Source organism: Mycetomoellerius zeteki, unplaced genomic scaffold, assembly GCF_001594055.1.
Source record: "Mycetomoellerius zeteki isolate Tzet28-1 unplaced genomic scaffold, Tzet1.0 scaffold570, whole genome shotgun sequence".
Taxonomy (NCBI): domain Eukaryota; kingdom Metazoa; phylum Arthropoda; class Insecta; order Hymenoptera; family Formicidae; genus Mycetomoellerius; species Mycetomoellerius zeteki.
The window spans coordinates 1,548-14,107 of NW_017257578.1; the positions used below are offsets into that span (position 1 = coordinate 1,548).

The 12,560-nt window shown below is 33.7% G+C and overlaps 1 protein-coding gene and 1 pseudogene across 1 annotated transcript; both read left to right on the forward strand.

Annotated features, from left to right (window-relative positions):
- Positions 1-8,754: 8,754 nt before the first annotated feature.
- Positions 8,755-9,841, forward strand: LOC108727999 (uncharacterized). The gene is made up of 4 exons (XM_018456345.1): positions 8,755-8,838; positions 9,097-9,156; positions 9,293-9,445; positions 9,767-9,841. Exons 1-4 carry the CDS (start codon positions 8,755-8,757, stop codon positions 9,839-9,841), a joined length of 372 nt encoding a protein of 123 aa, XP_018311847.1.
- Positions 9,842-11,115: 1,274 nt separating this feature from the next.
- The window catches only part of LOC108728000 (methionine aminopeptidase 1-like), a 4,052-nt pseudogene continuing 2,607 nt past the window's right edge, over positions 11,116-12,560 (forward strand).

The window sequence follows — 12,560 nt, forward strand, 5'->3', positions numbered from 1 at the left end:
CACTAGTAGATAAAGAGGAATCATTAGACCATCCATTTGCTTGACGAATATATTCACCTAAGTCATCCCACAACCATTCACTAGGACTCAATGTTATAAAAAATGTCGCGGGTCCGTAATGTTGTATCATACACTCTAAATCACTTCTTGGTCTACGCCAGTATTGTTCCGTATTTCTTAGAGTGGAAAAAATTGTATTCAAATCCGATTCTAATAACTCTTTATGCAATGCTTCTAAATATTCTTTAGCCGTATAACGATCTCGCAATTTAGTTACATTCAATTTATGATAAATACCACGACTTAATTGACGAATATTCGCATTATTTAACAAATAAAATAAGTATTGTTGATTTAATCTGTATTGCGGATGTTTAGATTTCAAACGACATTTAATAAATTCATGGTCATGAAGTTTAACCGGCCTGGTTTCATGTTGTCCATTGGTACCAAAAGGATACAAGTCTGAAAAACACAATAGATCTAAATCTTTTTCACGATTGTCCATAGGTAATGCCTGAATTTTTAACATTTGGTATAAAACGGTATCACTTTTATGTGACTTTTTTTCATACAAAGGATAAATAGTATATTGATCATAATAACTATCATCATTCTCATCAATCTGAGTTAACATAGCAAACATAGCCTGACATTTATCGTTTAAGACTGCTTCGTTATTTTCTGTTTTTTTGCATTTCAATTTTTGGACGCAATTCGTTATTGTCATGGAAAACAGATTCTTTATTATTTTCTGTGTCTTGTATTACAAATTCCGGATTATTTAATTCCTCCAAATGTAATTCATCAGTAGTATTTGGCAATATAATATGTTCATAAAAAGGATTGTTACGTTTCAACCATATTAAAACATTATATATATTTTTTTTATCAACCATGTCTTCCCAAATAATTTTGTCAGAACACCTCTAACTAAAATAATTTCATGATTTTTATTTATTGGATCGGTACTTTTACACAATTTGTTCAATGTTTCTTGTAAAGGAAGTGGTAAGTGAAATGTTCTACCTTTTGCTTTTCGTACCATTTGCCTTTGGGGCAATTTTTTATTAACAGTTCCCATCTTAACAATAGAATATTTGAAATGCCTTAGCTCTTTGTATAAGCATTTTTTCGTATTGTTTAAGAGATGCTATTTCATCGGGTACATTATGTCCAGAGAGATTATTTAAAACACTGTATGCAGGCAAAACTCCATCACGAAATTTTCGTTGACAGTAATCACAGATATATTCTGGTTGAATATCATGTTTTTCTGTATACGCCATTATGTCTTTTATAAATGGAGATTCAGCCATTTGTACTTTAAACTTATTAAATTGAGACACGTTTTTTTTATAACAAAGTCTCTCACACGATACACAAGCATATCGAGGTGTGTCCATGCAACGTTTAGTATAAGCCTTAAATGCATTCTTAAATTCAGAAAAAATTTCTTTCTCACTCAAACTAGAACAAGTTTGTTCATGTCTGTACATACGCTTTGCTTTTTCTTCTGCCAAAGTTATAATTTCATTTAATGTTTCTAAATCAGCAGAAGTTAAAGCCTTCTCTAAATCTAATATCTTTCGATAGAAATTCGTCAGTTGATAAATCAAACGTTTAATATTTCTCACCATTGGAAAATGAGGTGATAATAAGTAAATGGGAAGAGACATCGCTTTACAAAGCGTTGTATCAATGTAACAACTATGCGTGTGACCCAATTTCGTATTCGAATTTGTTTTTATTGTACATTTATGAATCTTTTGTAACAATTCTGGTATTTTCTTAAAGGTACATATACTTATCATTTGGAGGACTTTTTCATAACGATTAATTAGAAACGGATCATCAATTTTACATAAGTTATTGTCGCATAACCATGATTTTTTTGCTTGTGCTTCTATCAAAGGTAATACATTTGTAATTTGACCTTCTATGTTCATTATTAACAATTGTGATGAAGAAATATTACGATATATACCATCAATAAAATAATTTTCAGACGAAGACGATGATGCTGTATGTCTCGATTTGCCACAAAGTGCACCTAATTTTTCCTCAATTGTTTTGCATTTAGTAGCAAGAGTCAAGCATACTTCTGATTTCTTTTTAAGCAAAGCTAATATTTTATACATATCGCGGATATAATAATCTCGAATTTGCATACAACGACGTACAATTCTTTCGGCTTTTAATCGTTTTTCAACGTGATTTTTAATATTCAATTTGTTAAAAATATTTTCAATTGCCACAGGATTATTAAATTTCATATAATTTCGTGACCAAAATTTTTCATATTTCTTTATAATATTTTTGGCAGTATTACGATTTTCTTTTAAAAGACTAGATTTAAATTTTTTGCTATAAAATTGTTTATTATACAACCACTTACAATCACGATAAATTTTTTGTCGATCTCGTTCGTGCTGAATATTTCTCAAGTAACACATTCTTTTTTTAACACGATTATTTTCTATATTAGCTTCATATTGAGAGCGTTTTTTATCACGATTTGTTTCTAAATTCTCTTTATAATGATGCATTTGTTTAGCACGATTATTTTCCAAATCTCTTTTATACAGCTGCATTTTTTTGGCTCGATTATTTTTCAAATTTCTTTTGTATCGTTGCATTTTTTTGGCTCGATTATTTTCCAAATCTCTTTTGTATCGCTCTATTTGTTTGGCTCGATTATATTCCAAATCTCTTTTGTATCGCTCTATTTGTTTGGCTCGATTATATTCCAAATTTCTTTTGTATCGCTGTATTTTTTTAGCTCGATTATTTTGTAAATTTTGTTGATATTTATCACGTTTTTTAACACGATTATATTCTAAATTATCTTTAGACCGACGACGTCGTTTAACACGTTTATTTTCTAAATTCTGTTCGTCTGAGAAACGCTTTTTATTACGATTATTTCCCGAATCTTCTTGACATAGATTTCCAGAATTTTCATCGTTATTATTATTACATTTATCGTTATTTGGCTCAGTCTGAGTATTATTGTGAGTATGTGTGACTAGTTCTTTTATTATAATTTCTTTTGAAGCACTTTGTGTTGACTGTATATTTTGCTCAGTCTGAATATTATTGTGTGCGTATGTGACTAATTCTTTTATTAAAATCTCCTTTGAAGCGCTTTGTGTTAACTGTACTTCTTTAATCACATTTTGTATAGCATAATTATCACAAGATTTCTTTAACTGATAACGCATCATACGTATACGAGCCGCTTCAAACTCTCTTGCTCGTATAACTGCTAATGGAAGTACTTTTTGAGCATTCAATTGTGGATCTTGAGGGAAATGCTCAATTAAATTTGTTTCGAGAATTTTTATCAGATGCGAACGCATTAACTTATGTTCATATGTCACTTTATCAGGCTTAATGTTGAATAATAACGAAGTTGCAAAAGCTATAGCAAAAACACCGCAATCGTTACAGTTCGGTTGAGAATGCACTTTAGGAAATTTAATCGGATTTTTTTTAAAATCATATGTTGGAAATAATTTTTTCAAAAATATCTCGTGATGTTCGTGCAATCTTTTATTATTTAAAGAATCGTATATAAATATATTTTTCCTATCGTAATAGCTGCATACCCAATGCCCGTCCAATGAACCAGATGCACTATGTAATATTTGTATGTGCTTTTTATCTTTCGATACGGGTTGTATCGTGTGGGGAAGTTGTATGCGCCATGTATCGACAGGTGTGTAATCTGAACTATTTCGTAAAAGATTTTGAAAATGTTCCATATGTGTGTCTGTCAACCATTCGCTGTTGACAATTATATTTCTGTCTGCAGGCTTCAAAGTTACATGTTTTTTTATATGCACAGACATATTTCCTATCAAAAATTAATTATTTTTCTATAATTATTTTTTTACTGTAATAAAGCAAATAAATTCAGCACATATAGCACCTATAGTATTTATCAGAGCTATGGCAACTATCAATGAAATACAGCGCTTGTAGCAGCTATAATGTCAGCGCTATGGCAGCTACACAGCGCCAATGAGCAGCTAATGTATATATATATATGGCAGCTACACAGCGCCAATAATACATATGTATTTTATCCGTTGAAATCTGCAAAAAGAAAAAGATACATTTTCTTAATACATTTATTTAATACAATAACATATGTAAAATAAATATAAGGATATTATTATTTTAACAGAAACGCAAATTCCCGTTATGTTGATTTTTAATAGTATTTTATTAGTGCTAATGTCCAGTTCTCGACCAAACAATCCTGTTTTAGACTTGTCCGGTGTCTGATTTTACGAACAGTTCTTGAAAGTTAATAACTGATCAATAAAATACATTGTCTACCATTATAATCTATCTATTAGACATAAAGATTAAAAAGGAGCCGATAAATTTGACCTGAATACGATAATGTTAATAAAAAGTGTGAGATCGAAACACTTTGAAAATTAAGCATAAACATGACATATTTAAACAAAGAATATAGCAGGATAAGGAGGTGATTTCAGGCCACAGCACGTAATCAATCGCTACACGGGACAAAATTAACACACTGATGAAAGAATATTTTGTGCAAAGTTTTATCCCAAAAGGGCCACACTGTTTCGAGATATGAAACAAAATGTGATTTTTCATTAGTATTTTTTTTCTCCGTTAAATCTATATATAAACAGATCTTTAAAAAAAAAAAAAAATCATGAGTATAAGGGGTATCAATTTTTCAAAAATTCAAGAATTTTTAAAATTGCATTTTTTATATATCTGAATGTTTTACTTTTAAAATAATTCAGCAACTAAATCTTATCATAAATTATATTCGTGATTTTTTTCAGATTTTTAGATTTGGTGGAACCAAAAAAACCGTTTTTTCGCCATTTTTCGATCTAAAATATATTAGTTGACGTATTTTAAGTTGTTCTTAAGAGGATGCTAAAGTGATTACCTAACTCAGTCAAGGTCGATAGTACAGACTTTTTTAATTCCAAATTCGATAATAGTGGTGACATCTGATTCAGTTTTTACATTATATTATACATATAATATATATCATTCTGTCTTACTCAAACGCATATATAGTATCTGTTCTTATCTAACATATGCCAGCATCATCTATCGCAAGACCGCGCAACTACTGCTATACGAAATTTCGGCTCTGTTGACAGTCCCAGTCTTCGCAAAGCACCTGTATACACGTATTTTCTATTCGGTGGAAATATTTCCTTTCTAGACTTTCAATCTTAGTTCTACAAACTCGGTATCGTTCGTTTCCATAATGTGATCTCAGCTGCACGCTTATTTTCGAGATATGGACTCTAAAACTTTTATATCAAGCAAATATATATCCAAGGTGACAGCTGTACGAGTAAGTGAATTTTTAACGAATTAAAAATTTTTTTTTCGATTTTCTCATAAAATCCAGTGCAGCTGAGAGGTCCTGTTTGTGCGTACTATAATTTAAGTCATAATACTTTTACAACAAGGCTATTTAATCCAAAATTCGTTTTATATGTACACATTACCAAATTAATTTTATATTTTCTATTAACTTTCTATCTAAAGTTATACAAAAAAATACCATTTTTAAGAAATCAAAGAAACAACCTAATATTACATAATAATACATTTATTTTATGCGAAATAATAATACTTGATAATAATACATTTTTTAAAAGATTATCAAATATAGTACTATATTAACCCTTATCATACTAATATGGGTAACTAGTGATCGAACGATTCCTGTTCGCAAGTTTCTTTGAGTCTTTCGGTAATTATAAAAATGAATAATATTATCTTATAATATTAGTATTAGTAACAGAAATATCAGTTGGAAAACCTGTAAGTGCTATACATAGAATACACACTGAATGCAGTTGGAAAAGCTAGTATCCAACGTTATATATATGTGTGACTGTACACATGGACGAAGAACGATTGGATGTTGCTCACACGTTGCAGCAATTATATTTTATTTAACACACGCAAGATATTTATCTCGTATAATAAGGCCAGCAGAAGTGTTATTGAAACTTTTTAATGTTGAAAAAGTTAAGCCTGTCATGTACATACATGAAGACAGCGATGAAGATTAATATAGAATTTGATAATCCTTTCAAAAATGTCTTTCAAAGTATTATTATTTCGCATAAAATAATGATTGTAAATAAATAAATTCTGTAAACTATATATTTTTGCATATAAAAATGGTATTTTTTTGTATAACTTTAGAAAGTGAGTTAATAGAAAATATAAAATTAATTTGGTAATGTATACATACCTTGTAGATCAAAAACCTGAATCTCTTGACATTACGTTAGAGTAAGACAAGTTTATCATGTTTATGTGCTTAACAAAGTTTATGTTAGAAATTGGTCTTCGCTTAAAAAAAATGTAATAAATGCTGAAATCAGTTAAATTAATTTTTCTGAAGGAGAAAAAATGGAATTCTCGTTTAACCTACGCGAATTCTATATAATATTAAAGTTTTAAATTATCGTCTGCAGAATTGGGATCGAAGGTAAGTAAAATTACGTTTAAAAGAACAACTTAAAATACGTCAACGTAATATATTTTAGGTCGAAAAATGGCGAAAAAACGGTTTAAAATTTTTTTTTGATACGTCCACCAAATTTAAAAATCTCAAAAAAAATCACGAATATAATTTATGATAAGATTTAGCTGCTGAATTATTTTAAAAGTGGTAAAACATTCAGATATATTGAATTTTTTAAAAACAGAACTTTGAGCCAAAAAGACCCTTTATACTCATGATTTTTTTTTTAAAGATCCGTTTAGAGAGATTTAACGGAGAAAAAAAAATACTTATGAAAAATCACATTTTATTCGATACCTCGAAACGATGTGGCTCTTTTGGGATGAAATGTGACCTGAAATCACCTCCTTATCCTACTATACCCTTTCAATATTCTTGCTTACTTTTCGAGATGTTCCCTAAAACAATAAACGTTTTAATAATTTTATCATATATTCAGCAGATCAAAAACACTATTTTTTTACTTACACTTTTTGGGAAAATATCTGCCCTTTTTTGGAGAATATTAAAAAGATTTGACATTTGACCAAAAGAATGTAAGTAAAAAAAATCGTATTTTTTTTACATAACTTGAAGTATACATTCCCAGATAGCAAAGCATGTCTCAGCAAAATCGCACAAATCTGTGATTGCTTATGATGCTGGCAACTTGCCGTAGATTTGTCTTCAACGAATTTCGAATATATCGACATTGTAGCAACATGCAGACAATGGGTGCTTCCTATTTGATGACATAAGTCGACACAAGTGTCGTTCTATCTTCGTCATTCTCTGAATGTCAACAAGGATAGAACGATCCTTGTGTCCACTTGTGTCGATTTGTGTCATCAATCAAATGGAAAGCACCCAATGTGTATGGGTGCATTCTTTTAGGCATCGGATACAGCAGTTCTTGCAGTAATTCGTTCTTTTAGCACAACTGCACAATCGATTGCAGCGCAGATTTTCGTTCTTTTGGCAATGGATACGCAGTAGATACGCAGACGAATAGAATCAGCTGCGCAGCCGGCTATGTATCTGCGTAATCGTTTAAAAAACACGCAATCGGCAGCTCCGATGCGCAGCGACTGCCAAATGAGATGCCTAAAAGAACGAACCCTATATGTATTGCCAGCAGTTTAACAGCAAGATAGCTGCGTCAATGTTATCGTGCGTTGTCGGCAATACACAGCATTGTATGATGCTGTATATTATTATGGCAACTTGATGGAAATAGTACGAATTTTGACGATGACGAATTTAAAGTTGTCGGGAAATTGCTGGCAAGTTGCTACTTAATGTTATCGTGAAGGCATCAAGTTGCCAACAAATGAGGACTCAATTGCCGCAATTCTGGTGGCAACACATACTTAGCAATGCATGCTCAGCAAGCAACATGTCAACAAGACAGATATATTGCTATCTGGGTTACTTACAGATTTTCTCACAACGGTTCCTGAATATGGATAGAATGTAGCCGAGGTCTTTGCAGTTTGCACACGGGATGACAAATTCTCTTCACTCGTAGATCCGTTCGATCGATTCGATCACGAAGACCAATGAAGATTATGAGATTGTAATGGATAAATAATAAATATAAACGCACGAGACTTTCCTGTAAGATACGGTTGATCCTTAAAATAATTATCACTCGCAGATCCGTTCAATCGGTTCGATCATGCAGATTGGTGAAGACCATGAACGACGATATCAAATTATAGTCGATTCTACTTACACAGTGTAACCAATCCATAGAAATTGAAATGTTTCATCTAGAGAATTTTCGTTGCTGCCAACGTTATCCCTTCTACTTTTATGGAAATTGTCGTCTAACCTTATGGTTTTCGGAACGCAGCCTAAGGTTAGACGACCATAAAAATAGAGGGGATAACGTTGGCAGCAACGAAAATCCTCTAGGTGAAACATTTCAATTTCTACGGATTGGTTACACTGTGTAGAATCGACTATAATTTGATATCGTCGTTCATGGTCTTCACCAGTCTGCATGATCGAACCGATTGAACGGGTCTGCGAGTGATAATTATATTTTAAGGATCAACCGTATCTTACAGGAAAGTCTCGTGCGTTTATATTTATTATTTATCCATTACAATCTCGTAATCTTCATTGGTCTTCGTGATCGAATCGATCGAACGGATCTACGAGTGAAGAGAATTTGTCATCCCGTGTACAAACTGCAAAGACTACTTTTCTGAAACATGGCGGAAAATGATGTAAATCATGGCAACATGGCGAAAACTGTAGAAGAGACTAAAAAAGATAAGATAGCGAGGGATTTGGAGGTAAGTCGATTTTTTTATTTTTTTAAATATTTACACAACTCGTTTTATTCCGACGTTATGAAACCGATAATAGATATTTCTCTGAAAAATGAAAGAATTGTGATTGGCCACTTTCATAACATCAGTGTTATAACTTCGGTATAAACTAATTGGTGTATAATGGCGTATAATCGTAGTCATTGAAAATCTATACGAGTATGCTATGAATTTTGAGTACTGACAATTTCAAAAGTAACATTATTTTCCATTCCTTTTTAGCAGGCGAACGACTATTTTGCAGACGATTTTGACATGCTAGAAGCAAACGATAACTGTGCCGTAAGTTAAAATCTTAAAATGATGTTAATTGAGCATCAAATCACTAAATTGCTTGCGATTTAATTTGTGATTCGCAATGTTAACAAGATATTACTAAAAATTACCGAATTACTTATTCGCTTATTGTAATTTTCAGGCCAAAGTTTTTAAATGCGATTCTGCACGTCCGAAATCAGTACAAAAAAGAAAGAGGGGTACCAGAGCAGGTGCACACATTCAACAGGATCGCTTCATGCGCTTTCTGTATAAAATGTCATCAGCTCATTACAATTGGGGACCTAAACACAGGGTAAGTCTTACATGTTATAAAAAATATTTCTTGTCATATGTATTTTCTCTTAAAAACAATTTCATAATTTTGAAAAATAATCATATATGCAGCAAAATGAGACATGTGTTTGATTTGATATAAAAGTGTAAAGTGTAAAGTAATTATTAAATAAATATGCACCGACATCGCAGCAGTTTTTCACAGCTAAATTTGCCATCTATTTTATCGATTTTTAAGATTACGAAATTATTATGTTGTTAAAAGGAAGCTTACGTGCCATTTCTGACATACATTCATTCGATCAAACTTAAAAATCAATAATATTAAAATTTTTTTCAGAAATTTCCTTCAACATACGAAAAACCGTCAACATCTCCCAACCAACATGAAAATTTCGAAAATAAGAAAGACTAGGCCAGTTGATTGGATCAACCCACTTTTGCTTTCCACACTTATTGTGCGTGACTTGAAAGAATTGTTCGGAAACATGTATCTATTCTAAAAATACATATTAAAATCATATTTTAAATCACATGTTTTTATTGAAATCTAACACATACACACACATTATATAACTAACGAAAGTTTAATTTGCGGAGACACGCAATGTATATTTTTATATATACGGAAAAACGATTGTGCTAAAGCATCTAAAAATTTAACTAGATATAAGTATGAAAATAATTTATCCATCACAGTAATTGTGTAGAAGTCGAGTTGATTATTAGATAGAATAGAATATCCAAACTTTCCAGCATTATCATCATATTCGAGTATAATTAGAACCAATTTCTATCTCGTGACTTATTTTGACGCCGAAAATGAGCATTGAGCATCGATATGAAAAAACAAGAAAGTATAGTACGTCCTTATAGTATGTACTTAATAGTACATACATTATATATTGTGTATTTAATAGTTCATACATTATTAAACTCTGTACGTAGAGTCCTAGGACTCTAATTATACGCAGTAATGAATTAATGGCTGTGTTCAGCAGACTCAATTTTGCAACCGTTTTGTGATTCTTCGCTGAGATAGGAGTATTCCTTTAAATCTAAAAGTATGATCCAATTAGCGCGACGAATCATAAAACGGTTGCAAAATTGCTGAGTCTGCTGAACGCAGCTAATTAAAATGGGGCTCTGATCACATGATTTAGACAGCCAATTAGACCATAACCTTCAATAACGCATCTCTGCTATGTGGGGTCTACAATAAAAATCTTAGCGGTCGTAGGGTCTTAAGTCGTAGAAAATTGACCAATCACAGTTGATTATTCTCATATTCGATTGCGATTGGTTAATTTTTTACGACTTAATAAAATTGTTGACCCCGCATTATCTAGGCCTCTAGAAGTGACCGCTATTAGTTTTAGTTTGGACACATTCCGCCATGCGGCGTAGCTTTTGTTCGCATAGATTACGCACCAATCGAATGTACGATTATTGGCCGCCTCGTCGTTTTCTCGTCAGTGCGCGTGCGCGATGGAACACAACAGAGAGCGCAGCCGTGATTGGCCGCTTGAGTTATTTTGAAGATGACGGGCGCCGCGTTTTTTTACAAGTGTCGTGTAGTCGCCCGGTTACATTCATAAGGTAACATCTATATCTGATCCTGCCTCTATTCAGATTCAGATCAGATTTCAGAACAGTGCTGATGACACTGTGCTACGCGTGTGACTGTATATGTACACGATTGTTGACGACTGTACATACGCGACGTTGTTAAATTTAATATCGATAGCACTCGGAATGTGCAAAAGAGTCGGATGTAACGCCGTTGCGTGTTCGCAATGTCCGACTTGCTTGAAAATCGGCATTCAGTGTTTATATTTCTGTAGCCAGGTAAGACCCGTTATTCCGTTACACGTTACACTATTTTATTAGGTTAAATTAGATATTTCGCTTTTTCAATTTAATCTTCTTCCGTCACGTATTTGTAGAGTGTATTTAATATCAATATTAATTAATATTGTATTAATTAAAATGAGGATTTAATGTCTTTAAAGTTTTTAGTGATTCCCAAAATCTTTACTAGTCAACTTCCATTAGATTCGCCAAGAGTCATTATTGATCTGGAATTCTTGTTGGTTTTAGTTATTGCAATGGATAATATATAATTTCTTCACTTAACATTTTTAATGTGTAATTGGCGAAAATAGTGAAACATAGAGTGATTCTACTCTGATCTTTCTCTCTCAAGAGGAAATTATTATTATATGCTATTCGATATAGATGATTTGTATTATTTTGTAACGATGCACCCCGTTAACGCATCGTTCCCGACAGGTCATCCGTCGGATGCCGCTGCACCCCGACATCAGGGGTAGCAGCGAGGAGGGCGCGGTGCGCCCACATTATTTTTGAGAAACTAAAACATAATTCACAGGTACTACCGGCGAGCCAGAGACCGCGAAACATCGCGAAACCGGCAATCCGCCGAAATCGGCCGAATAGGCACAAACCGAACCGAACCGCGTTTACCCCCGCTCGTATTGTTCGCTAACGGAACGCGCCGATTTATTCCGGAACAATACGAGCGGGAGCAACAATCCATATAAAAGACGAGGCAATCGCCGAACTCAGCGCCTTTTTCCGCTTTCCGAGCTCCGCTCCGAAACCGCTCCAAGACTCCTCGAATATCTCAAAGCAGATTCCAGTCGATCGCAAGAACAAAGTGGTTGAGAGTTCTCAGTCACTGCCGAGCGTTCTCGGTAGCGAGAAACTATCTGTTTTCCACACAGCCTATCGCAAGAACAAAGTGGTTGAGCGTTCTCAGTCACTGCCGAGCGTTCTCGGTAAGCGATACAGCTGCCTGCACCTCCAGCTCTCACCATTTCAGGTCCCGCACCTCTACCGGCACACCGCGGGCCTGCGACACGTTCAAGGGTGGAGTGTTCTCCACCCTCCCAAGCGTTCTTGGGGTCGTAGATCCTCGCCAGTGTCATGCGGTCCCCATTGCATCGGGGAAGCGTTCGATCCTAATTTCCGCGCCGCGGATCCTGACCACACCGCGTATCACGATTGGCTGGCGCGCCCGCGCGCTTCACCATATCAACGAATCCGGTGCGATCGCTCACGCCGCGCCACACTGCATCTCGCAACCGCGCCGTACAAACGCATTGGCTGGC